The sequence below is a fragment of the Heteronotia binoei genome, chromosome 5 (assembly GCF_032191835.1).
Source record: "Heteronotia binoei isolate CCM8104 ecotype False Entrance Well chromosome 5, APGP_CSIRO_Hbin_v1, whole genome shotgun sequence".
Classification (NCBI taxonomy): domain Eukaryota; kingdom Metazoa; phylum Chordata; class Lepidosauria; order Squamata; family Gekkonidae; genus Heteronotia; species Heteronotia binoei.
The window spans coordinates 59,942,636-59,970,334 of NC_083227.1; the positions used below are offsets into that span (position 1 = coordinate 59,942,636).

A 27,699-nucleotide genomic window follows, 5' to 3' on the forward strand; every position below is an offset into this window, starting at 1 on the left:
TTTGTAGTAAATCATTTAATCTCCATCTTCTTGACTTTTTCAACAGTTTTGTAATCCACATTATTGGGTTATGATCAGCTTCTATTTTAGGCAATATCTCTATTTTCTTTGTTATAAGTCCCAAATCTTTAGTACCCCACAACATGTCAATTCTAGAGAAAGAGCTATGTCTAGCTGAAAAGAAGGTATAGTCCCGTACTTCAGGATTAAACTTCCTCCATATATCTTCCAAACTCTCCTATTTAACCAATTCAAAGAAAGACTTTGGCAATTTCCCTTCTTTATCATTTTTTTTCTTCCCAGATCTATCTATCGTGTTCTGAATTGTTCTGTTAAAGTCCCCCATCAATAAAATTTGCTCATAGGTCGCTTCATCAAGATGTTGTGTAATATTTTTAAAGAAAATGTCTTTAGCACCATTTGGAGCATAAAGTCCCAACAAAAACTTTTTTTTTGGTATTCAAAGTAATTTCTACCACTATATACTTTCCATCTTTATCTTTAAATACCAATTTTGTGTCTAATTCTTGTTTAATATAAAAGACTACTCCTATCTTCTTCTGTTCAGCCAATGTAAAAAATTCTAGTCCCAATTGTTTATTCCACATAAATTTATAATCCTTTTGTCTAATATGCACTTGTAAACATACTATATTACAATTTTGTTTTTTTATCCAATGAAACATTGCCTTTCTTTTTTGTGGTGAATTTAGTCCATTTACATTCCAAGATATCAATTTGTAATCCATTATGGTGCAAATTCTTTATTTTCTTCGTAGAATCTACGCATTTCCTGTGTATTTGTGATTGTAATCCTTTTCCCTTGAAGTTCAAAGCTCAAACCTTCAGGTATTATCCATCTGTACCTCATTCCATTGTCACGTAATTTTTCATATGCCTTTCTATCAGCTAGCACTTGTCTTGGCAGTTCTTTCATAATTCTTACTCTACTGCCTCCCACTATCAATGACTTTTCAAAGTTTTTATTCATGATCTTTTCCACCATTTCTTTTGTTTTAAATCTTATGACCACATCTCTTGGCAGATTGTTTTTTTTTTGCATAGAGTGAATTTACTCTATACATATAGTCATACATATTTCTATTCGCTTCAGGATCTTCCTCCAAAAATTCTGCAATTATTTTAATTATGTATTCTTTCAGGTCTGATTCTTCATCTTCAGGTATACCTCTCAGATAGATCTGAGTTTCCATCAGTTTGCAGTCATGAATTGTCACTTTTTCTTGTAATTTTAACAAGGTGGAGTCATGTGTTTTCACTCTCTCTTCCACTTCTTGTACTTTCTTTGTTATTACCACAGTGTCATTTCTGAGATTCTCTGTTTCTTTTTTTAATTCTTTTTTTTTTGAGTCCTCAGTATCCTTTCTTATTTCTTATTTCTTTTCTTATTTATTGACGGTGTGCTGCTGAAAGCGGCACATAGGGTCAAGAGCTTGGGGGTTCTTCTGGAGCCTTCACTATCAATGGAGGCACAGATAGCGGCCGCTGCCAAGTCCGCGTTCTTTCATCTCCGACGGGCGAAGCAGTTGGCCCCCTTCCTAGAGCGCCGTGACCTAGCAACGGTGATCCATGCTACGGTCACCTCGAGACTGGATTACTGCAACGCTCTCTACATGGGGCTGCCCCTGTGCCGAACTCGGCGGCTGCAGCTGGTGCAGAACGCGGCGGCTAGGCTGTTGTTGGGACTCCCAAGATGGGAGCACATACAGCCGGGGCTGCGCGAACTGCACTGGCTGCCAGTGGGATACCGAGTTCGTTACAAGGTGCTGGTTATCACCTTTAAAGCCCTATATGGCCGAGGACCTGCCTACCTGAAGGACCGTCTCTCCCCATATGAGCCCCAAAGAGCATTGCGGTCGGCTGGAAAAAACCAGCTGACCGTCCCTGGGCCAAGGGAGGCCAGATTGAAGGCCACCCGAGATAGGGCCTTCTCTATTGCTGCTCCACTGCTGTGGAATCAACTCCCGGTAGAGGTGCGGGCCCTGCGGAGTTTGGAACAGTTCCGCGGGGCCTGTAAGACCCACCTCTATAAACTAGCCTTCAACCAATGATAAACTAGGAAATGCCTCTAAAAAAGTGCTCTTGGTTACTGAATTTTATGGAATTATTGAAGATCGAATGTTTTAGCACCATTGTAATTTGTAAATTTTAACTTGTAATTTGTCTTAACTTGGATTTTATTTGCAATTTATGTAATCTGATGTATAATGTATTTTATGTTGTAAGCCGCCCTGAGCCTGCTTTGGCGGGGAGGGCGGGATAGAAATTAAAAGTTATTATTATTATTATTATTATTATTATTATTATTATTATTATTATTTTTTAGAGACAGTTATCATTTCTTTCACCCCATTCATTATCCTAGCTTCCATTGCATCTAATTGGGCTTTCATTTTCTCTATTGAAGCAGACCTAGTATGAGTTTGTTTTGGGTCTGACATGTAAAAAAAGATCAAAAATTTTGATCTCACCAAATTAAATTTGAACCATCAGGTTTGATGAAGTGAAGCTTGCCCTTTCCAATGCACCCAATTTCACTGTCCTCTGAGCCTCCCAGGATCAGATATTAATGTTTAAAGCTTTTATTTCTCCCAAAATGGTGGTTGCAACTTTTGCGTCACTTTAAAAAAAAAAAAATCTTTTTTCCCTTTTACCAGTTCAAGTCTTCTTATCTACTATCCAACAGTAGTAATTTTTTAATTGCCAAATCTGTTAATTTCACCAATTTTTAATGTCCCAGTCACTTTAAAAACGATGTTAAAACTTAGTCCTCCCAACAACAATGGCCACTGATGTTTCTCTCTGGTATTATAATCCTAGAGTAGGCTGTTTACTTCGTTGACTTCCTTCTTCTTTCTCCAATACTTCCTGCTTTTCTTGCCTTCAAATCTCGTTTCACTGGTAGAGAAATCTCACGATATCTGACGTATTTCCTGTGTTGACTGTGAACGCTGCAGATCTGTAATGATGGAGCTGCCTCCTCAACCACAGATAGACTAAACAATTCCTTTCTTCTTTTAACACTGTCTTTTAAGTTTACAAAGTTCAAATTTAGCCCCTTATCTTCTCCTTTCAGGCTTTCAGTATTTCCAACTCCCACCTTTTACTTTTGTTTTGTTTAACTTTAATTATTCCCGGAATGAAGAGATAGCAATCAGTACCTTTTCCCCGTAGTTTATCCAAATCAACACTAGTCCTTTGTAGATTAGATGTTTAAAATTGTAAAAGAAGGTTTGGATCCTGTCGAGCTTATGCCAAATTGATGACTCTAGAAACTTCTGCAGATGATGAATATGCAACTTCTCTCTGGAGATCCCTCAAAGCCTCAAAGGAGCCCTCCCACCCAGGACTCCCTTTCAGCCAAGGTAAGTCTCCTCAAAGTATCTGTGCATATCTTGGACAATTCTCTAGCTGAGAAATGTAGGCAGAAGGCATTAATTTGCCTTTTACTACCCTGAACAGATGTGCCAAGCTGCCCCTGTTAGGGAAAGCAACTCAGCTCGCCATTTTCCAACCCCGGAAGTCCAGAAGTTGAAAGATCTTGATTCAGATACACTCTGTCACAAAGTTCACTGTAGGTCACTGTGGGCCAATAATTTCACAGGGTTGATGTAAGTATGCAATGGGGAAAGAGGAAACTTGAGATCTTTGGACAAACAGCTGAATAAATATCTGCTAGATAAGTATGGTTATGGGGAAAAAATTCTTTTCAATTTTTGTTAAAGTATTAGTTTAAAAGTTTTGAGAAGTCCGATACCACCAGCTGTATCAACTGATTTGTCGTCCATACAGTTAGAAATGCAAAATCTTGTTTTTTCTTTTTCATTCTTGTGCTAGCAAACAAACCTCCTGGAAAAGCATGTTCCACCATGTCAAGATCAAATTCTTATTTAAATTAGAAGAGTTTTAGCCCCTCTGTTTCTTCTGAAGATCCATCTGTGTAGTATACACATATTCTGGAAAAACAGGAGTGCAAGCAAGAGGCCTTAGAATGCAATCATACCTGGAACTATACATATCTCATTATGTTGACAAGGCTAAATACAAGGCACACTAGAGACATATTCTATAATGATGGATACCAAATTTCTGGTCAAGTTTAGGTGATTGAATATATACCTATTGGGTTCAGTGAAGCCATTCTCCAATACAAGCTTTGCTAAGCCAAAAAGCTATATCATGTGGTATGTGTCACTCAGCTCAAGATCCAAAGGAATTAATGGGGCAGCTTATGTTCACCTTTTTTTTAAGCATCTCATTTGCAAGACAATATATGCCAGTAAGGTAAATGCATCCTTCCATTTATAAAGTTAGAAAAATAGCAAGATGATTTTAAACCAGGGCCCCAAACCAAGTTAAAGTATGCACTTCCATTCTGCTTGTCTCTCTTCTTTTCCTTTTTTATTTATTGTTCCTGCTATTTACATACCATTATTAGCATAAATATGACCCCTGACAGGAGCCTGGCTGCTCAATTTTGTGAAGTCGTCCAAACCAACGTCATGGTAACCAACATTATAGTAATCTCACCCAGATATGATCAGAACATGGACAGATCACACTTTTCAAAGAAGGCCATAGTTAATGTATCAAGCAAATGTTATGGAAAAGAGGGTGCTAAATGCTATGGAAGAGAGCTGCACCTCCAGCTTTAGACTATGACCCAGCAGTACCTTAAAGCTACAGCTTTGGTCCTTCAGGATTAGTGCAGTCTTGGACATTTGGATACACAACTGCATAGGGACAAAGATACCTGAGGGAAATTGTTGGGTGTTTCTGCTATTAGTGGCTAGGTACAAATTCCTTTTCCAAAACATTACCTTTTTCTTAGTTGAATTTCAAAATAGTAAATATGTTGTCTTGGATCCTAAGAATTCTTTCCCTTGCACGAGTGGCCAGGAGTTGAATTTTGTGGAAAACATCAAAACGATGGACAGGCAACTCTATGTTATCACTGTATCTCATTAACCTTGTCAACATAATGAGATACAGTGATAACGTATAGTTCCAGGTATGACCACATTCTAAGGCCTCTTGCTTGCACCTTTGTTCTTCTTCAAGATAAAAAGTCTTACAGCCCTATCTTAAAGATTAAAAGTCCAAATGGCTTATTTTAAAAAGAAGGGCAGATTTGGAATGGGTGTATGTGCAAAAATGTAGCAGAACAAGACGTTTGTAGCCATTTTTTAAATTTGCTGTTTTTCGGCTTCAGATCATGCTTCAAACATTTGGGGAGGATTTAAAATGTATATTTGTGGTTGAAAAGCTGATAGGGGAGGAAAGCTAATGGGGTGTGTATGTTTAGAGCAGGAAAATGATCAGCAGGGAAAGGGCTAAGCCAGGGGTGGCCAAATTGTGGCTTGGGAGCCACATGTGGCTTTTCTCACATATTGTGTGGCTCTTGAAGCCCCCACCACCCCATTGGCCGGCTTGGAGAAGGCATTTGTATACTTAAATCCCTTCACCAAGCCAACCAACAGAGGGGCTTGGAGAATGCAGTTAAAGTTGCTTTCTTTCCACTTCTCCCTCCCTCCCCTTCCCTTCTTTCCCTTGCATTCATGTCTTGTGGCTCTCAAACATCTGACATTTATTCTATGTGGCTCTTACGTTAAGCAAGTCTGGCCACCTCTGACCGGAAACAGCAGCAACAATGTACTGCAAACGAAAGGAATGCTGAGCTTCAGCATTTGTGTGACCATTATCATGCCCCCACAATCCACATAATTATTCTTTTGACTACCATGACATAATTAGGCTTGGCTGCTTGCCCCTGTTCTGGAACAGCCCCCCTATGACAGCCAATGTGACTTAGCAATTGCCAACTCCAGGTTGGAAAATTCCTGGAGATTTGAGGGGTGGAGCCGGAGATGGTGGGTTTGAGGAGGGGTGGGACCTCAAACAGGTACAATGCCATAGACTCCACCCTCCAAATCAGCCATTTCCTCCTGAGGAGCCACTATTACCAATCTCCAGGTGAAGGCTGGAGATCACTCAGAATTACAACTGTTCTCCAGATGGCAGAGATCAGATCCCCTGGAGGTGGTGGGGAGAGTGAATGCCTTCAGTTAGGTGGGTGGGGGAACATTCACCCAGATCCTTTTTCTAGAGCCCGTATTTTTCTTCACAAAGTGTCCTGTTCTTAGTGTGTGTGTGTGTGTGTGTATGAAGTGAAATGCATTTTTTTGTTTTGCAGAATCTTACAAACATTGAAAAGATTGTGTTGTCAAGGCAGGGGTGAAAATCACAGAACTAGATGGTCAGGTTGTTGTTTCATGTGTAAATAGCCCCCTCTGCCATTAGAACCTTAAGAAATGGCTGTTATACACACTTTCAGATACATGTTGCTCCACTTAACACATGAAGGGGCCTTAATTTTGTGATCTGTTATTTCCACACATGTTATTTACTGGCATTGGCTCCTTGCAGAGAGGAAAGAACATTCTCAAACACCTTGAGCTGATGAGTTCTATGGGTCAGTGAAGACTCAGCAGTCAACAGTGAATGACTGTGTGAAAAATGATTTGCCAGTAAATGAAAGGTAGTTTTAGCCCTGACAAATATGATCTATGTGAAATAATGCACATGGCTAAACTCTTTCATCGTTCCATGAATTCAAAACAAATTTATGGCTGTTCCACTATAAGGTTTATTGTAGGCTGGTGGATCTGGTTCTTTTCACACAATATGGAAAACAACATACGTCTTAGAATCTGAGGAATGACCTCATTGGAGTATATTAACATTATTCCATATATCCAGACATTTACAAAAAGAATGGTAGAGGATTCAGTTAAACAAAGAACAACCAAGTAAGGACCCACTAAATTGTTTACTAGAAGGATGCATTTTTCAAATACCAGTCTTATTAACATAGACAATTCAAGGGAAGATAGACTATTAAGCCTATAGTATTTCAAAATTACTATTTCAAAATTACTTTGAGACTAATTCATTTCTAGAACTGAAGAAAAAAAATACAAGTGCATATTTGTAAGTCACTGTCTAGTACTACTATAGGGTTTTGGGGTTTTTTTGCCAGCATACACTAGCCTTCCTCCCATATGTGGTCTAAAATTGATTTAAGCCAGTGATAACTAATGCAGAATTCCCCACAAATGAAGTATTCATGGGTAGAAATATATGGGAAGTGGCCTAGATGTTCCATCCCTTGCTTCCTTTTAAATGTATTGAGGTAATAAAAGCAAGCTATGAATATATTTTCCATTGATCTTAGCCAGTTTAGAAAATCGGCAAAATGAAATGGTGAAGCTTTTTCTGGATAAACCTCTCCCCCAATGCAAAATACAATCTCAAGTATGGAAAGCATTGAGCATGACAAGGTGTTCACACTAAACTTTTCCTGATATGTTGTTTTGTCATGGTAGGGAAACTGAAATGTGCATTCCCCAACTTTTCCATATGATTCTGCAGATTGTGTAAGCTGGGGCCTAATGACCTGAACTAACATTAAGATTGCCTCAAGTGATTGGGTTGGATCCAGTCAGCTTTTTCACTTAGCCCTGCTCAGTTCCCGTCATTATCACAGCCCCTATCTCACATGACTTTTGTCTATGCAGGTACCATGATCTCCAGCAGAGCAATTTTTGGTGGTCAGAAGGTACTCCTCATTCCTTTTCTGGCTGCTGAAAATTTGGTTGGAAGCAACCCATTAGCCCTAGCACTGCCTAGATGTAAATGAATCCATCTGTGACTGCCAGATATGATTAATATAAAATTACTGCCATTTTCTTCTCCATATGGACCTGCTATCCACAAAGGAAGTTTATATTTTATTAGCTGGACAGCTCCCCCATGGAACCTTGGTTTTGAGTTTCACATGAATTGGAAGGAAAATTCTGTTTTCAGTAGCACTGAAGGAATTTTGCTCAGTTGCTTAGACCACATTGTAGTAAGGGAGAGGCACTTATCAGGTCACTAATCTCAAAACAATTAGTGCATTCAAACCACAGTTACACCTTTCCAACTCCATTGAAGTCACTGAAGTGTAATGCTGCTTAGGATTGCACTGAAAGAAAAGGAAAGTATTGGTGGGAGGAGCCAGGTTCCTCAATAAAATTCTCTTAAAATGGGAACTAAAAGCAGCTAGATTTAGGAGGTCTCCAGCTTTACAATTTTGACTCTCTATGGCCTATACCTAGGAAGTGCCTTCATTTCTTCCTCAGTCAAGCTTCATGTCTTTTGAACTATATATCAAATTTGCTAATACAATTCCTTTGAAATATATGTTTTCATTTTTTGCCTGGAACAATTATATTTAGTTTAGTGGTGATAGATAACAATTCATAAAATATAATAAAAGACCATGGTGCAAAAATAATGATATAATATTAAAATAAATAAAATGCCATACTGCCATTATTCTGATACAGAATTCTTACACAGCAATATCATTATATTTACATAACAAGAAGTCAGGTACTTCAATAGACTTTCAAGTTCAATAGACTTTGTTGTTTTTAAAAATGAAAAGTACACTTTGAACATATAGCTAAGATGATCTATTACTTTATGCCAGATAAAACACAAACAATTCTTTCTCTTCTCATTCCTCCGAACAATTATTAGATTCTTTAAAACATCTTTTTAAGTGCTGTGGTGCAAATGTAATTTTTTAAAAAATGTAAAAACACTTCAAAACCTTTAGAACAATGTGTTGTCTAATCTTAAAAATAATATAATTACAAAAACAAAGGATAGATTCCAGATTAGCCATGTTAGTGTGCATTGGACAAAATGGGTGATGGTTCATGATAGTGTATGCCAAGTAGTGCCATTGTAAGCAGAGCTGTACCATTCTAAGTTCACTGAACTTTGTTTAACTTGTACTTGCACTGCTTGCACTGAATTCTGCTTGCACTGTAAATCTGAAAGTTTTTATGGTACCACAGGACACTGGGTTGTAGCCTACCACTCCTCAACTAAATGTGGAGCCTGCCTCTGGAACACCAAAGTAAGGTTTCTTGAGCTGGAGGAAAACTACGCACACTGCCAAACACAGTAGTAAGGCACAACTTTTAATTATTTTGGCAACTACAAAGTGTAACAATTCAGAACAATTATTTTTAGCCTGGTTTTGCTGTAATTAATATTTAATAAAGCTTAAAACAATAACAATTTTGGTTAAATTTATGCAAAATGACTTGGTAATTCTGGGTGACCAGCTTGAGCATTCTTGTCTACCAGCTTTTAACAGAGTAACTAATCATAAGACCAGTATGACTTGTCTTCCCACAAACCAAATGCATTTTACTAGCCATATATTTGAGGGGGGGGGGGCCTGCCATTTACTTGCATGCTTTTGTAGTTGCAGGTAAGCATCCAAAACAAAGAGATTTACTGGACCTCTAATGGGCTGAGTTTGGATTGACAAGTCACATTAGCTGCCTTGGTGGCCCTGACTGAACTGAAGGAAGAGATCTAAGCCTTGTAAAAATTAAATAAATACATTGTGCAAGTCTACTTTAGTATATTTTACCTTGTCCGCTTGAAAATATAAAGAGCTGCCCAATAACCACTCATCTCAAATATCTTGGTTGCTATTTAGTATGGGCCCTTGTATCCACATATGTAGTTAAGAAAACTTAATGGCACTTTAAGAGTTTTTAAGAGTAAGTGATTTTTGCTGATTCCCCATTCCAGCCCAGCCCCTTGAAATTTTTTTCACATAAATCAGTAGACCCCCAGAAGTAACATAGTGGGGGGCTACAGTGGTAGGGGGAATCAGTGAAAAATGTCAGCCTCTCTTTAAAGAAACTAAAATGCTCTTAAGTTTCGTAATGTGGTTGGATACAGGCCAGTATCTCAATAGTGTTAAGATCTGTTAGTTGAGAAATTATGTTACAAATATTCTCTGGCAAATAAGTTATTCACAATAACAATTAAGGACCTCAATACATAAATTAGCACAGAAATATTCACAATGAATTTTGCTACAAAAATACTTCATTTTTGAAATCTGGTAAACATTTGTATTTGCTAGGGGAAATCCAGACACAGGCCAAGTCAGGTAGACATGGACAGGTGTGATGTATTCTCTTCCCCCCAAATGGAACCTGCAAGTAAATATCCAAAGTTAAAGAAATGAAAACTGGAAGAAAGCGAAGTAATAGGTAACATCACTGCTCACCATTACACAAAATTATCCATCTTGGTGTATTAAACTGTCTGATGGGGATGCTTGACATAGCATTTTACCTTCAAAGTGCAGGTATTTTGCTCTATTTTTCTGTACTGATACTTTTTGTTAACTGCATACTGTGAACATTATCATGTCTGGGCAATTAACCATAATAACAAAAGTGTAAAGATTGCTATAATGATAATCAAAAATATAACTTTAGTAGGGGCCTAATCCAAAGCCTTTTAGAGTTGGTAGATTCTTTCGTATCTATGGCTCTTTATTTCCCATAGGGCCTTCCAAGATGATCATCAGTCATATTATAATGTCATTATTTTCAGTGCATTCTTACAAAAATGAAGAGGTATAACAGGATCATCTGAGGACTTGGAGCTGTCTTCTTCATTATTCAAAGTGTTGGAAAGAATCTTATCTACAATCTAACCTGTACTGCTGCACAGGCAGGATTCATTTAATGAAGGTGACATACTCTACATACTTTGTCATGACTTTCAGTACATAAGATTCTAAATGTATAAATCTTTGTTCATGTTTGGAATACTTTGGCCCCATAAAAAAGAAGTAAGCTCATTGTGTTCAAGCAAAAAGTTTAGGACTGTATTATATACACAGCATTATACCATACTTTTCAGCCAAACTCTAATTAGAATCTCCTTTTGCTATGCTGTGACCTGTGTAAACACAGATAGACATTTGATTGGACTTTTGTTTATTTATTGCAGCATAATTCATAATTAGCCCATAATGAGGGAAGCAGAAGGACTGTGGACAGATGCTGGCATGCATCAGTCTTGTCAGTGATAGCCAAACTTTATGGCAGGTGTGCTACAAGTCAAGTCCAATGTATAAGATAAGTGTCACTCTAGAGAATATCACAGCAGGTCTCTTCCCTATGCTGTGGTAAAATTACGCTGTCTTCTAGCCTCCAGATTCTGAGGTAGGAGTGGCAAGAAGCTGTATGCTATACAGTGAGAAAAGAAACAGTCATGCAGGTCTGATCCCATGCTAATCAGACTTCTGGATATTCCTGCTCCTTTTTAAGCATGCCACAACTTTGTACTGCCTATGCCATGCATGTTCTCCTGTTCCTACACAGACGCTTTAGAGACCCCAGTTTCTGCGCCACATTTGCTACAATTTTCTCAATTATTTATATACTTTGTATTAAGTGTGTTTTCAAGGTTTATGTAGACCCTCAAAGTGGACATCCAGTGCAAACATGTCATCTACAAACAAAAGAGCTTTCTATCATGATGCCTGATAGTACCCTAACACAAGTCACACTTCAGAGAGTTGGTCATCCCTAATCATGTATCCAGAATTGACTGATTATAAAAGCATAATCTTCAGTGTGGACAATAGCAATTTTATCTCTCTCTGACTTTGTTCTGAAAGACCAATGTGTTTCTTTCTTGTATGGCTGTTGCAAAGGCATCATGCTGTGAATCTTTTTCTCTTTACAGAAAGAACACAAATAATATTTTATTTCGTTTACTAGAAAGGGGAAAAAAACCTCTAGAGGCGGTAGCTGGGTTAAATGAATAACAACTTGCAGTCTTATCTGAGAGGCTAAAATTTAAACTGTGTTCTGATTTAAGCAATATGCCTTTAGTGATCTCCAATCAGCTTATATCTGCTGGGGGTCCACTTTAAAAGCTTGCCATGTGTGATTTAACAAAGGACGCCCAAGGCTAATCTAGTATGAAGACAAAATTGCCTTTCAATTTAAGTTTGTCCTTGCAGATCAAGTTTAAATTCAGTGGTATGGCAGTGTGGGAAAATAAAAATTGAAGATGTCTCCTTTGTACCTGACCTGCAGACAAATGCTCAAACCTAAATGCTTAACACTTGGAATAATATTTTAACCTTCTATGGATAATATTTAAAGAAAAATAAAATCCTGAATGTAACAGCCATTTTCAATTTAAGGCCATTTAACTGCAAAGACTTGTTCTGGAGGACACTAAATGCTTGTCATTTTGAGCAATTCTAGGAGCTTATGAAAATATTCTGTGATACCTCTTCTTGCTGCTGCTTGACTATCTGGTCAGAGAGGTGCAAACAGGAAGTTATTAGCCCCGCTCTTCATCTCATAGAATGGGTACAAAAGTGCTTAGAGGGAAGCACAGGACCTTCACAAATTTAAAAGCCTGTAGAAAGTCCATAAGAATAAATTGTTCTTATGTAAAGTAGCTATGGGCAGGAGTAGCCTTTCATACTAGCGTACGGTATGCAAACAGGGTATAAAACAATTATCATTTTGGACTTGCTGATGCCTTATTTTATATTGGAGATAACATGGTCATCACTGTTAAGAACACTATTTAAAAGATGAAGAAAGTTCTACTGATAGTTTAGTAGATGGAACTGAGCTGGGTCTTTAGGGGGGGAAAGTTCCTTGTTTATTTTTTAATTTGATTTTTAATCCACTCTCCCCAAAACCAGCTCACAGCAGGTGACAATAATTCATAACTATACAATAAAACCTTCAAAAATACAACATAAGTTAATAACAAAATCAATAAAATAATTTATGTACAATTTAAGATGCATAAAACTCTTACTGAGGGGCAATATAAAACATCTGAAGAAGGGACGAAAGGGGGGAAACGGGAAGAAAAGAGAGGCCAAAACTTGATGTACCTAATGGCTAAGCACCCAATACTGCCCTCAATCTTAGGCCTGGTGGAACTACTCTGTTTTGAAAGCCCTACAGAACTGTACCAGATCCAGCAAGGCCCTGATCTGTCCTGGAGAAGTGTTCAACCAGGCTGCAGCTAAGGCCAAAAAGGCCCTGGTCCTGGTCAAGGGCAGTTGGATGCCCTTTGGACTGGGGATCACCAACAGATTTTGATCACTCAAGCATTATGCTCTGTGGGAGACATATCAGGAAAGATGGTCCTGAAAGGTGGTCCATGACTGTTAAGGTCTTTGAAGGTCAAGACCAAAACCCTGAACTTGATCCAGTCTTCAGTCTGGAGCCAAGGCAGCCGATAGAGCACCAGTTGGATATGTGCTCTAAAGGGTGTCCCAGTGACAATACTCGCAGCTACATTCTGGACCAGTTGCATTTCTGGATCAACATCAAGGGAAGCCCTACATAGAGCAAGTTAAAGTAATATAGTCTGGGTATCATGGAGAAGGCAATTATCTTAATTATATGTTACTTCACACCTATTTTGAGAAGGTGCATGGCCATAGTGAGTCCTCTATGGCTGTGGTTAAAAGAAGAGGTGGGGCGCAGCTGTGAGACCAATTGCATCTACAAGGGATGATTTCAACAAATATTACTGACAAGATATAGGATAGTGGAGAGTTAGATTCTCATTCCACCAGGTAATAAGTATGCTCATAATTTAAAGAATGAAAGTTGCTTCAAAGGCCTAAAATAACAAGTTGGTTAGGGAATTCATGAAATTAAAAAAAAACATCTAAAAAGAAACATGAGGGGAGCTGTTGCAAACTCAGACTGAAGTAAAATCCCTTTGGTTAATATTTTATATCTTCAGGCATTACAAGAGAACCTTTCAGTAATAATTGTGGTTGACAGAAGTGATTGATGGAAAGCATGGATCCAAAGAGAGCACAGTGAATATGAAGGTCATCAGCCTCCAGTGTCTACGCAGAGTGGCGTATCAAACTTCATTTTATGCAGACAATATTTAAGTGAGGGAAAGTATTCTGATTTCTTTTTCAGGGAGGAGCAATGAGCTTTTGATTATCTGAGCAGTTGGCTTATTCAAAAGAACAGCAGCTGTAGAAATCATGACTAGAATTATTACAGGGTATCTCAAGGGACAAGAGGAAATATAGTTTTCGCTGTAAAATGCTTATTGTATTTTATAATACAAGAAAAACAGTCTGTTTTACCTCAAGACCTTCTGCAGAATAGTACTGACAGTAATATATTTATTTGCATAAGTTCCTATGATGCTATTTTCATAAAGAGGCAACTTACTGGTGTCAGCTTGTGTTCAATCGCTTCCTATCGATACTAACCATATTGCCTATACTGTTTATTTGTTTAAGACTAACCTTTTTGCCCTGTAGTAGAATGCAAGGTATGTCAGAGGGAGGGAGGCCTTGGGCGCCAGGGGTAATAAACGGCTGGCAGAACACAGAGAGACACCGCGCCGTTTCCCAGGCCAGGCAAGGCCGCCAAGTGAAAGGGGGAGTGTGGGTAGACTCAGGAAAGACAGATAGCAAGTGTGTGAATCAAGCACCTCTGAGGGAGAAAGCAACTTTTGTTTTAAGAAGTGATTTAAAGAGCCCTGCCTTTGATGTACCCCCAATATATGATAGTACCCATCCAATGTATGTTATCACTTTCAATGGTCTTCTCCAGTAGAAACATTGTGTATCCAATAAAGAAACTTATTTCTGAAGAAAGAGTTCTTTTGTTTTGGAATCTCAATGAACACTACGCTGACAACTGGGTTTTATATATACATACTGGCTTATATATATGTATATAAAATCCTGCACTTTTGCAATGGATAATATTTTCTGCAGTTTGACTTCCAACAAAATATATTCCTGTTTCCTTCCACCCTGTCAGTTACAGTATCACACAAGGCACCAGAATAGACTAACTTTGTGACTCAAAGGATGACAGTCTTCTCCCAAGCTGCCCATTGGTGTACACATTCGAAGACTTCGGATCCAGAGACTAATGGCACAGCACATACCTCCACCACACTGCAGATCTCTGTCACAAGCCTTAAATATAACAAAGAGATACACAGTATTAGATAAACAAAACCATGCTAAAAATACTCCATATAATTCCATTACCTTCTTATGTATTTTAATGGGCTTTGCTTACATAAGATCGCAGGACTGTAGAAAGAAACAAGAATATCAGTTATCTTAAATTATGCTTGGATGTTCGCATGATCATTAGAGCCAGTAGGATTATTTTTTAAAAACATAAAATTGAAGTATTTAGGTTAGACTTGCTACTCAGAGGCCTGACAACTCTGGATTGGGAAATTCTTGGAGACTTGGGGGTGGAGCCAAGGGAAGTCAGGGTTACGGGAGATGAGGGGCCTCAGCAGGGTACAATGCCATCCAGTCTACTGTCACAAGCTGCTGTTTACTCCAAAGGAACTATTCTCTCTAGTCTGGAGATCAGTTGTAATTTCAGGGCATCTCCAGGCTCCATCTGGAGCTTGGCAACCCTACTTGTTAGGCAATCTTTAAACACCTTGTCTTTAGTTAACTGTAAAATATATATCATATACTGTTAATGATCAATTTTTTTCCTTAATGAGGTAAAGCTAACTATAGCAGATTCTAGCATAAGTTCAGCTACAGTTAGTCAGGTCCCACAGAAATCAGTGAGGCTTGTGACTAAGTTCAGCTGGAGCTGAGCCATAATACTTTTTATTGCTATTAAATATGATTCAGATTAATGTGTAATTTATTTGCAGTTCATACAGAGAAATCACCTCAATCTGAGCTTTAACTGGTCATATGAGTTTCTTTCAGAATTGCTCTTATCTCAGGCAAAGAGGCCCTCCTTTCTGTTAGGGTTGCTGCGAAATCAAATTTTTCCCTTCCTCCAGCTTCTCTGCCATTTGCCTTTTCTCTTTTAGATTCTCCTAGCCCCCCCTGGGTCTTCTGTCTTGCTTTGTGATCCAACTCTCCCCCTCCTTGTCTTAGTCTTCTCTTTTTACTTCATTTTCCCCTCTTATTTTCTTCCCTGCCTTTTCCTCCTGGTTCCTCGTTTCTTTATGGTACAGGCTTCAAGTGCTTGCAGGCAGCTAACCTGCATCAAAAGCCACACCCCACCCCCCCCTACGGTAGGGTGACCATTTGAGATGTCCCTCTACTGTCTGTTTGGTTGTATCCTTCCTTACAGATCCAGGCAGAAATCTCAGGAATTGCATCCAGCCCCAAGATCCAGGGAAGTTGGGCAACTCTGGCTGCTTGCACCAGTCCCAAGTGGCAGTGCAACCTCAGCTCCAGTGCTCGAGAAAGTACCAGAACAACCCAGTGTCTTACAATGAAAACAAGAATATCAAGTACAAAACTAAGTACAATTACTTCTAAGCCTTTTTATTGGGCCTTGCTGCATGGACCTCAATTGATTCAGAAACCAAGTAGAAGCATAGTTAGGGCTGCATATTTTTTTTTTAGCACAGGCACCTCTATAGCCAAAGTACTGAAAAGTGCTTAAAATGGCACATCTTAATTCAATCTTGGCTAAATTCAAGTTTGCCTGTGGAAGATTTAATGCTCTGCATGCAAATCAATACCAACACAATAGGTGAGAAGTGAGTTATTGTTCCTGAGATACTGGGTTACTGATATCGGATTCTCTATAACATTATAGGTAATTTTCTAATACCAGCTGTCTGCTGAGTATGCAGAGATCCTCACACAGTTCTTTTTGTAGAGCTAGCTGCTGTATGTAATGATTCGTCAGAATGAAGCACTAAAGTAACATGAGTAGCTGAAGAGGAATAGAACAAGACATCTTAGACTCTCTCCTAAAATTGAGAGAAACTGTGTTAGAATAAGGCAGTTCTTCCAGCATATTGTAGTACTGGGAGCAATCCTGAGAGCTTACTTCAAAAGCCACTCCTCTGCTTCCTTTGCCCACATGATGAGGGTAGGGTACCTGTCAAGCTGTCGTGGGGTTACTCTGGGGAGCCTCTGTCAGAACTCTGGGGAATCTGTCTTTCAGAACCTGCTTTTGGAGACTTTTTTTTGGGGGGGGGCTGTGAGCATAGGGGGGATGCTTGCCTTGCTTCCACTGTCTGGCTGGGGTGGGGGGGTCCTGCCCAGGTGAAGTGTCCCTGTGAGTTGGTGTCACTGGCTTGTTCCTGAGCCATTCCATAGACTCCCATAACTGCACCTGTCCTTTCCAGAGAGAGCACAGTGACCTTTTTGAGGGGTCAATAGCTGGTAACCCAGAAATGTAATCTGCCCCCAACCTGGAGAGACTGTAGAGGAGAGGGCAGCCGGGTGGTTCCCTGTGCATTGCTATGCATAACATGCTTTCTTATACACTTTTGAACCTGTGTTGGACATTTTTCCTAGGGGCATCTTCTGAGTCCAATCTGCACATAACTTGGAGGGCACATAGAGGAGCATCAGGGAGGAAGTCCCCTGTGAGTTTGATGCTTCTTGATTGCACAGGGTCCACTCTATACACTCTTGAACCTGTCATTTCCCCAGAAAGTAGTTTCCTGGGGACACCTTTGGGGGAGGCGCCTGTAATTTGGACCCCTAAATCCAATCCTTACCATACTTGGAGGGCAGGTAAAGGAGAGTCAGCTGGAGACCCCCCGTGAGTTCCACTGTGCCATGAACCTTATAAACAGTTCATTCAGCGCCAAAAAGTTTGTGACAGACTGTGGTTTGCAAACTGAGCACTCCACAAGCTAACTGTAGTGGGTGGAGATGAACTGCCCAGAAAAGGTGAGGTGGAAATGCGTGGCTTAATTTAATTTTCTTTAATTTCCACCCCCACCCCTGGAAAAAAATCCTGGCTACAGGGCTACTCAGGGAAGATAACACATGTGGAAATGGAAAAGTCTGAGCTGAACCAGGAGCAGGCATGTGGAGATGTCTTTGCCTGCCTGCCTCTGCCATTTCATGTCAATTCACACATTAGAGGGTACACAGGTTGAACTTGAGGTTTCCAGCCTCTGTAATGGTGAGAAGTGACATAAGTTTTCCTCATTTCCCCACAGCTGGTGACCAGTTTAGACTGGGAAAATAGTATGAAGGAGGGAACCAATTTACACATATCGAACTCCTGATCTGAATCAGATACCTCACACACTGCATTCACAGAAGAACTCACAACTCAAATCTGACTACAGGCACGACAGGCTCCCTGTCCCTAATGCAATAGTCTTACACCATCATGTCCATTCTACCTCTCCCTTCATCAGTGTGCTGTTTGTGTGGGGCTGTTTTAAATTTGTATTTTGTTTCTGTGGTTTAAATTTGTATGTGTTGGAGTTCAGCATTTCAAAATTCTGTTTTTCAATCTGTTCTCCACTCTGCCCACTCACATATTTACTCACAAGTTCTTTATTTTATGGTTCTAATTTTTAAATTGAAAGGGTTAATTTTTTAAAATAATGTTATACCTTACAAAGAATGTGAGCTGTTCTGGGGTACAAATCTAATACATAAATACAGTCAAAGGATTGTTTTTATGTAAATCCCAGGAAATGGCTCACCAGAGAACCTCGCTGACCACTGGTCAAGAGCTGTACTTTTGTTCACTCTTGGAAAGCAGTTTTAAAATCACAATGTTATAAATTTGACAACAAACAAAAGGCAGAGGGTTTGGGGTTTTGCTTCATTGTACTGTTTGTCTGCATCTATGAATCACTGTCATGTAGTTCTGAATGTAGAGAAATCCAATTTTAAAATCAAATTAGGACAGAGCATGAAGGAAGTACTAGAGCGGTTTCATTTTGAATTATACTGTACTCAATGTATTGTATCATATTCAGTGGTCATTTAAATTCTGCAGATATTTTGAGTCATCTTCAAGTAGAACATGAAAGACAGGAATTTGTCCCCTTTCCTTGTCTACATTACTTTATCTTCTCCTTCCCAGTTCTTCCAGATGACCTCTCTCTTTATAGGATGCTCCAGTTGCACCATACCAGAGAGCCCAGTGGTGCAGAGTAGAAAAGCTGCAGTACTGCAGTCCGAACCCACTCCTCATGACCTGAGTTCAATCCTGGCGAAAGCTGGATTCAGGTAACTGCCTCAAGGCTGACTCAGCCTTCCATCCTTCCGAGGTTGGTAAAATGAATACCCAGCTTGCTGGGAGGAAAGTGTACATGACTGGGGAAGGCAATGGCAAACCACCCCGTAAAAAAAATTCTGCTGTGAAAACGTAGCGATGCGACATCACGCCAGAGTCAGAAACAATTGATGCTTGCATAGGGGACTACCTTTACCTTTTTGAGTTGCACCAAAAAGGTGAGGGTGGTGGGGGGTGGGCTCCCTCTGGGAATCCTACCCCCCCAGGGAAAGTGCATGCGCAATACATAGCCTCTCCTCTCCCGGTGTAGTGAACGCCGCGTGGTCACTGTCTGGCTATGCCTGGCAGATGGTCACTGCAATGGCCTCTCCTGCATTACTGCATCCGTAGCAACACCTTCTCGCTGGTCCCCCCCGTTTTCACAGAGTTTGCTACGTCATGGTGCGACCGAAGTGTCCGGCGGTATAACCGGATGGGCAGGCTGGGCCCACCAACCTCGTCAGCCTAAGAGAAGGAAAACTCTAACATCAAACCTGGGCAGATAGAGCTCGTTAATGTAACACCTACCACCTGGAGGACTCACTGCCGGCGTCCCGGCTTACTGGGCCATGGCAGATGACCCCCAGGTGAAAGGGTGGAGCCAGTACCGCGCACACTGCGCTTCACCTAAAAAATTCCTCTGCGCAGGCCTGAAGGGCATATCCACACACACAACCCACAACGCATCAAGTCCTGCAGCGATAGGCAAGGGGCGAAACGGCAGGTGGAAGGTGCCACTGGAAGCCGCAGTCCCGATCCTGCATGTAGGCGGTTCAGGATATTGGTCGCCTGATGCTAACCTGGAGACGAAAGCATCTTTCGGCAGCACCCTGAACGACCAAGCAGCCTTATCTAGGGACAGCACTGCTTGCTCCACACGGAGAGGGGCCTAGAAAAGGTGGCCTAAACAAAGCTCGTCTCCCCCACCCCAGTTGGCTAGCCGCGGTCAACGGGCATCCTTACTTGCGGTCGAAAAATAACAACAAAGAAAAGGCATGCACCTGCCTCACAAAGTGTGCAAAGACTAAAGCTTGCGTGTTGGAACATCAGAACCATGCTTGACACAGTAGGCAGTGGTCGCCCTGAACGACGCTCTGCTCTAGTTGCCCACGAACTTCTCAGGTTGAATATCGACATAGCAGCTCTCAGCGAGGTCCGTTTCCCTGAGGAAGGTAGTCTTCAAGAACACGGTGCTGGCTATACCCTCTACTGGTTGGGTAAGTCAAAGGCTGAGAGCCGCCTTTCTGGCGTTGGCTTCATGGTCAGGAACTCCATTGCCTCCAAACTCGAAAACCTTCCAACAGGTCACTCAGATCGCATCATGTCCATGCGCCTCCCACTTCAAAACAAGCAGCATGCAACACTCTTCAGTGTGTATGCCCCAACCCTCCAAGCAGATCCTGCAGAAAGGAACAAGTTCTATGCTGATCTACGCAACCTCGTACGGAAGACCCCTACAGAGGACAAGGTGATCATCCTTGGCGACTTCAATGCCAGAGTAGGTAAAGACTCGGAAGCCTGGAAAGGAGTACTTGGCAAACACGGCATTGGCAACTGCAATGACAACGGGCGCCTCCTGCTAGAATTCTGCATGGAGCACCAGCTCACCATCACCAACACTATCTTCCAGCAGAAGAACAGTCTGAAGACAACCTGGATGCACCCACGGTCCAAGCATTGGCACCTTATCGACTACATTCTGGTGCGCCAGAGAGACCTTCGAGATGTCTTACACACCCGAGTAATGCCCAGCGCAGAATGTCATACGGATCATCGTCTTGTACGCTGCAATCTCCGTCTTCACTTTAAACCCACACCCAGGAGAGGAGGTATCCCTCGGAGGAAGTTTCAGGTTGGCAGCCTCCAGTCAGCCGAAGTTAAAGCTGCCTTCCAGGCAAAACTCCAGTCAAGAATTGAGGACCTCAGTTGCCCCACAGACCCTTCTCCAGAAGCACTCTGGGAACACCTAAAAACTACCATCCTGCAGATCTCTGAAGAAGTCCTCGGGTTCTCCACAAGGAAGAACAAGGACTGGTTTGATGAGAACAATCAAGAGATCCAAGAATTACTGGCAAAAAAGAGATCTGCCTACCAAGCACATCTTGCTCAGCCCTCCTGTCCTGGGAAAAAAGCAACCTTTCGCGCTGCATGTAGCAACCTCCAGCGCAAGCTTCGAGACATTCAGAACGAGTGGTGGACCAAGCTTGCAGAGAGAACCCAGCTGTGTGCAGACACTGGTGATTTAAGAGGGTTCTACGAAGCCCTGAAGGCAGTATATGGTCCATCATATCAGGCTCAGAGTCCCTTGCATAGTGCAGACGGCCAAGTGCTCCTCACAGACAAGGCATCCATATTGAACCGGTGGTCGGAGTATTTTCAGGTTCTCTTCAGTGCCAACCGCGTAGTTCAAGATTCAGCAATCCACCTCACCCCACTTGAACCGGTGAAAACAGAGTTGGATGAGATCCCCACCCTAGAAGAGACTGTTAAAGCCATCAAGCAACTGAAAAGTGGCAAGGCAGCAGGAGTTGATGGAATTCCACCAGAGATCTGGAAGCATGGGGGCACAGTACTACATAGCTCACTTCACAAAGTACTTGTCACCTGCTGGGAACAAGGCAAATTACCACAGGACTTTCGTGATGCAATCATCATCACCCTATACAAGAACAAAGGGGAAAAGTCAGACTGCTCCAACTACCGGGGGATAACCCTGCTCTCCATCGCAGGCAAAATCCTTGCCAGAATACTCCTGAACAGACTGGTGCCCACCATTGCAGAAGAACTCCTCCCAGAGAGCCAGTGCGGCTTCAGAGCTAACAGGAGCACCACCGACATGGTATTTGTTCTCAGGCAGCTCCAAGAGAAATGCAGGGAACAGAACAAGGCTCTGTATGTGACTTTTGTCGACCTTACCAAAGCTTTCGATACCGTTAGCAGGAAAGGCCTGTGGCAAATCTTGGAACGTTTAGGATGTCCCCCAAGGTTCCTCAGCATGATCATCCAGCTACACGAAGACCAGCGAGGCCAAGTCAGACACTGCAACGACCTCTCGGAGCCCTTCCCAATAGGCACAGGTGTAAAGCAAGGCTGCGTTCTCGCGCCAACTCTCTTTACGATCTTCTTTAGCATGATGCTTCAAAGAGCCGCAGTAGATCTAGATGAGGACGATGGTGTCTACATCCGCTATCGCACCGATGGCAGCCTGTTCAACCTGAGGCGACTAAAGGCACACTCCAAGACAACGGAAAAACTCATCCGAGAGCTACTGTTTGCTGATGATGCTGCACTCGTCTCCCACTCGGTATCAGCTCTGCAGCATATGACGTCCTGCTTTGCAGAGGCTGCCAAGCTATTCGGCCTAGAAGTTAGTCTGAAGAAGACAGAAGTTCTCCACCAGCCTGCACCCCAGGAAGATTATCACCCTCCCTGCATCACTGTGGGTGAATCAGTTCTGAAGACAGTCCAGCAGTTCAGCTACCTGGGGTGCATCATCTCCTCAGATGCCAAGATCGACAAGGAGATTGACAACAGGCTGGCAAAGGCAAACCATGCATTTGGCCGACTGCACAAAAGAGTGTGGAGCAACAAGCATCTGAAAAAAGGCACAAAGATCAATGTTTACAAAGCGGTTGTGATGACAACCCTCATCTGTGGCTCCGAATCGTGGGTTTTATACCGTCATCACCTGCGACTCCTTGAGCGCTTTCATCAGCGCTGCCTTCGCACCATCCTCAACATCCACTGGAGTGACTTTGTGACCAACACTGAAGTCCTCAAGCGGGCAGAGGTTACCAGCATCGAGGCACTGCTGTTGAAGACGCAGCTGCGCTGGGCAGGGCATATTTCTAGGATGGAAAACCACCGCCTTCCCAAGATTGCCCTGTATGGCGAACTCTCCACCGGCCATCGAAATAGAGGGGCACCAAAGAAGAGGTACAAGGACTCCTTGAAGAAATCCCTTAGCACCTGTCACATCAACCATCACCAGTGGTCTGACCTAGCCTCAGATCGCAAAGCATGGAGGCACACCATCCACCAGGCTGTCTCTTCCTTTGAGAACGCACGCATAGCTGGTCTTGAGGACAAAAGGAGATTGAGGAAGAATCGCACTGCTACAGGACCAACCCTAAATCAGACTTTTCCCTGCAGCCGCTGTGGCCGGACCTGCCTGTCCCACATTGGTCTTGTCAGCCACCAGCGAGCCTGCAGCAAACGTGGACTATTGCACCCTTCTTAAATCTTCGTTCGCGAAGCCAAGCCGAGAGAGAGAGAGAGATATCTTCTTCTCCAGATGACAGTTTTCTCAAAATCATAGATCAGGCAGCTTAAAAATCTATAAAAGATATTTCCAGTGATCCAGTCCTTAAATAGCTGCTCTTAAGACAACTTGATTGGATCAATTACATTCTCAAAATCTCCAACCTAACCAAAGTATACATTTTTGAAATAAGACAGATTTCAGACAAAAATTTCATTACTCCCCACACATACATTTGAACTTAAAATTGGTATCCACTTAACTTTTATATAATGCAATGAAACCACCAATCACATTTCTAATTTTCTGCTGTTTAGATTGTAGGATGGTCTAAAAAGCATTAAGACCATTTTTAAAAATAAACAACAGAAATTGTGGGGACATATTTCAAACTGCATGGCAAAAGGAGCTTAACCACTCTACCATGTGCCGCACTCCAACTGAATCCAACCACATTCCAGCTTGTGTGTGTGTATTGTAAACCTGCAGCTACCTACATAAACACAATATACTCAGAAATATACATAAATGCCCTAATTATTCCTAGTGAATAATTTATATTTAACAGGGTTAATAGTTCTGCATTACAAATGAGCCTAGGAAGCAAAGACAGTATTTTCCCCAAATATAAATAAGACTCTAACAGTACCATCCTAAACAGAGTTTAGAAGGGTGTAACTCTGTACAGAGCTGGTGTAACCCTGTATAACCCTGCACTGTAAAACTGCGATTATTTCTCCTGTTACTTCATTAATGGGGAGTCCTCAGAGCATAAACTAGTTCCTTGCCAATTTATCCTCTCCTGTACACATTGCTCCTTCTCATATGTGTAAAAATTTCTTCTGCTGAGTGAATCTCCTTTCCTATTGGTTTACCACCCTATTTACATCAATATTATTACATGTCCCTCTGTAACATCAGAAAACAGACCATAGCAACAGTACATTAACACTGAGGAGCATTGGGTAGAAGAACTAGGTATGAAATTGGCATTGCAGTCTTATGAGCCCAGCCACAAGTACTAGTAATAACCAAACAGTAGAAGAGGAGGACAATATGCATCTTTGAACAGATATGTATTATGCTGGATGGCAGAAAGGAGTACCTGCAACATGGGTTATACTAATCCCCCTCAACCATTCTCATTATCCCAGTGGCATCATCTTGAATTACTGACAGGACTAAATGTCCTTCAGCTTTCTGACTTCTATCTTCCCCCGCCCCCTCTTCTGGAAGAAAACTTTCACTGGCTTTTGCTAGCTTCAGCTTAAAAATTAAAACCTATGTTAAACAATAGAAGAAAATTGCAAAAAATGTGTAAAAATTGTAAAACATCTCAAGAGTAAGGCACAATGTTGAACAGAAAAGATCTGTAATATATTTGGAGACTCATCACCATAATCCTAAGGAAGGAGACAAGTCTTTTAACAGAAGAAGATGTAGGTGACAGATAAGTGCAGTAGCCTATTATTATTTTTTAAAGGCACAAAGAAATGTATGTGTCCAGTATAGAAAATCTCAGTTTGATTTCTGGTCTCCGTGGAAACTGATAAATACCTGGTGGGAGCTTTTTTTTAAAAAAAATTAACCTCTTACTGTGTTGCTGAAGCTTTTGTTTTCTTTTCCTGGTTTGTATATAATCAATTATGTAAATAGTTTATTGGCAAGGCAACAGGAAAACGTGCAGAAGTCTCTCTTGAAGGGACACTTCCTCAGTGGTAGAATATCTTACAGACCTCATTAAATATTTCTCTGTAATGGAAAGACTGGCTTGTGGACTGAAGGAAAAAAGACTGCTCTCATGTAAGATGTCACCCAAAGCAGCAATTTCCTCAAAAATAAAGGAAGGCATTGACATGAAATCTCCAAACCTAATTCCCTCATCTATTCCCACAATTTCCAGATCAGGCACAATTGGGGTTGGAGAGGTAAAAAGGCTTCAGCAGCAGGTTAGGGCAGCGCAGGCATCCCCCCCACCCCCCAAAGGCTCTGCTGTTGACAGGTTTTAAGAGTGTGGAAGCAACTCCCCTGGGTATGTTTGGAGATCTGGCCCCTGGGAAAACAGCCACACCAGTAAGTAAATTCATAGACACTTACCACCCACCCACCCTTCCTCCAGTGGCACCAGATCTCCTCTGATTAAACTGCCCTGGTAACCAATATCTCTACAGAACCCTCAAGTTTTTGGTTTTAGAGTTGCCAACTCCAGGCAAGGAGATTTGGGGGTGGAATCTGGGAAGGATGGGGTTTGGGAAGCAAAGGGAGCTTAGCAGGGTATAATGCCACTCTACAAAACAGCCATTTTCTCTGGGGGAAGTGATCTTTGTAATTTGGAGATCAGTTGTAATTCCAGGGGATCTCCAGGTCATACCTGGAGGCTGGCAGCCCTCCGGGGATTAGTCCTAAACCATCGCCTCATCCCCACAATCTTGTGCCTCTGCTTTAGGATCAAGTTTTAGAGGGCAGCCTTATTGGTTTGCATCGAAAGAGCTAGATTCGACTCCTGTAGCCCCTCAGAAACCAACAAAGCGGGCGGCTTTGACTCTCGAAAGATCTTCATCATACCCCGAAAATCTTGTTAGTCGCGGAGGTGCTACTGGCCTCTTTAGGATCCAGCCTCTCCTTCGCCCAGTAAACTTCAGCCTCCCTGCGTTCCCACCCGTGGAACACTCAAGAGTCTTCCCAACCCCCTGAGACACTTCCTCGAGGCACACACAAAATCCCATACGGGGAAGAAGCCATCCTGGCAAATTAAGCTTCCCGCCCATCCAAATGACAACCACGCCCTTGTCGTTCTCGTCCTGCTACAAGCAAAAGCGAGACTCGACTGCTTCCAGCACCGACCCTGCGTGTGTGCGCCAAATGAGAAATTGCCTTCTCCCCCAAGGACCAAGGCACAGAAACGCCTCCTATAGAAAAAACGGCGCCACAGGAAGAGAACAGCCCAGAGCAGGTCGCCTCCTCCCTCCCGCGTTATCACCAAGCGCGGCACACAGAAGACCCTCTTTTAATGACATATCGCCCCCTCATAAACTCGGCAAGAAGAGAACCCAGTGACACCGCGGCGCCTTCCTTCTCGTTGACGCACGCGGCTAGCCCGGCCCTGCCTCCCCATGCTGCTGCGGCTAGCGCTTTTCGCCCGGTCCCCAATTTCCCGCCAAAACCGCTTTGCAGGACACAGCACCGCACACGCACACTCGTCCCGCCCGCGAGCAGCGGAGTGCTTTTCCGTGCCTCGTGCAAAGCCCCAATGGGTGGCGCGGAGGAGGCTGCTTCCCTGCTCCGACAGGTGGCCCTTCTCACCCCAGTGATGACCGCAGAGTCCCCCGCTGTGAGCAGCAGAACGAGGAGGGAAGGCCAGCGCAGGCTCCTCATGGCGCTTTCTCTTCTTTGGAAGGCGGCGTCCGTCCGCAGCTGTGGGCGCCTGAAGACTCGGTTCGGGGGTTCCCCCCGGGCAGTAGCTAAACTGGAGACGAGGAGCTGGCGCCCGGGCCGCTCCAGCCGTTATAAAGCTCGGGGCTGCCATTCAAAGGAAAGATGACTCACCCACCCACCTATCCCTGCAACGCTGCTGCTGGGGAGAGGAACACTCACAGGCGCACAAAAGACACACACGGAGACACGCGAGTGGACAGCCAAAGTACATGCAGCCGAAATTCTCGCCACGGAAGAGAACGGCTTCGAATAAGAGTCAGGCTCAAATCTCCCCTTCGCCATGAGAGCCACGAAGGAGTCTTCCAACAAGTCCGTATCTCTCAAGTGTGAGGTTTAACGAGAATTTAAATCATTTTTACCCTGAAAATGTGTACAAAAGTGCCACAAACATAGTGCTGTGAGAAGGGGACCAGACACAGTGGTACAACGCCTGCTTTGCACGCTAGAGGGTCCCATGTTCAATCCCTGGCATCTCCAAGTCGTGGAAAGTATCAGGTTAGAAGTAATGTGGAAGACCTCTAATTGAGATCTTGGAGAGCCAAGACTTCCACAGAAGAAGGGTCTGACTTAATGTATGCCATTTTCATATGTTCAAGTAGTAATTCCAAAACAGTTGCCCAAGGACTTTGATGCAGGGAACTTGCTTATAAGGTGCTATCGCACAGCTAAGGTTGTTGGCACTAGTCTCACCTCCATTGCCTATCTATGGTTTTTCCTTTCTTGAATTATGTAGATTGTAAAATCTCTACTCAAGGAAGTGATTCTTTGTTATTGACGTCATACAGTTCTCTTGTTTCTTGTTCAGCATAGGTCTCTAAAAAGACAGCATCCCTGTTGAAGGACTGAAAAATGGCAAATATAACATCTTCTGTAAATGGCAAATGTAACGCCAGTTTGGTGTAGTGGTTAAGTGTGTGGACTGTTATCTGGGAGAACTGGGTTTGATTCCCCAGTCCTCCACTTGCAGCTGCTGGAATGGCCATAGCTCTCGCAAGGAGCTGTCCTTGAAAGGACTGCTGCTGGGAGAGTCCTCTCAGCCCCACC

General features: G+C 42.3%; 1 protein-coding gene across 1 annotated transcript; it reads right to left on the reverse strand.

Annotated features, from left to right (window-relative positions):
- Positions 1 to 9,829: 9,829 nt before the first annotated feature.
- Positions 9,830 to 26,756, reverse strand: PROK2 (prokineticin 2). Its single transcript, XM_060239550.1, has 3 exons — positions 26,524 to 26,756; positions 14,774 to 14,899; positions 9,830 to 10,094 (listed from the first exon to the last, which is right to left on the reverse strand). Exons 1-3 carry the CDS (start codon positions 26,593 to 26,595, stop codon positions 9,972 to 9,974), a joined length of 321 nt encoding a protein of 106 aa, XP_060095533.1. The 5' UTR covers positions 26,596 to 26,756; the 3' UTR covers positions 9,830 to 9,971.
- Between the last annotated feature and the right edge of the window lie 943 nt (positions 26,757 to 27,699).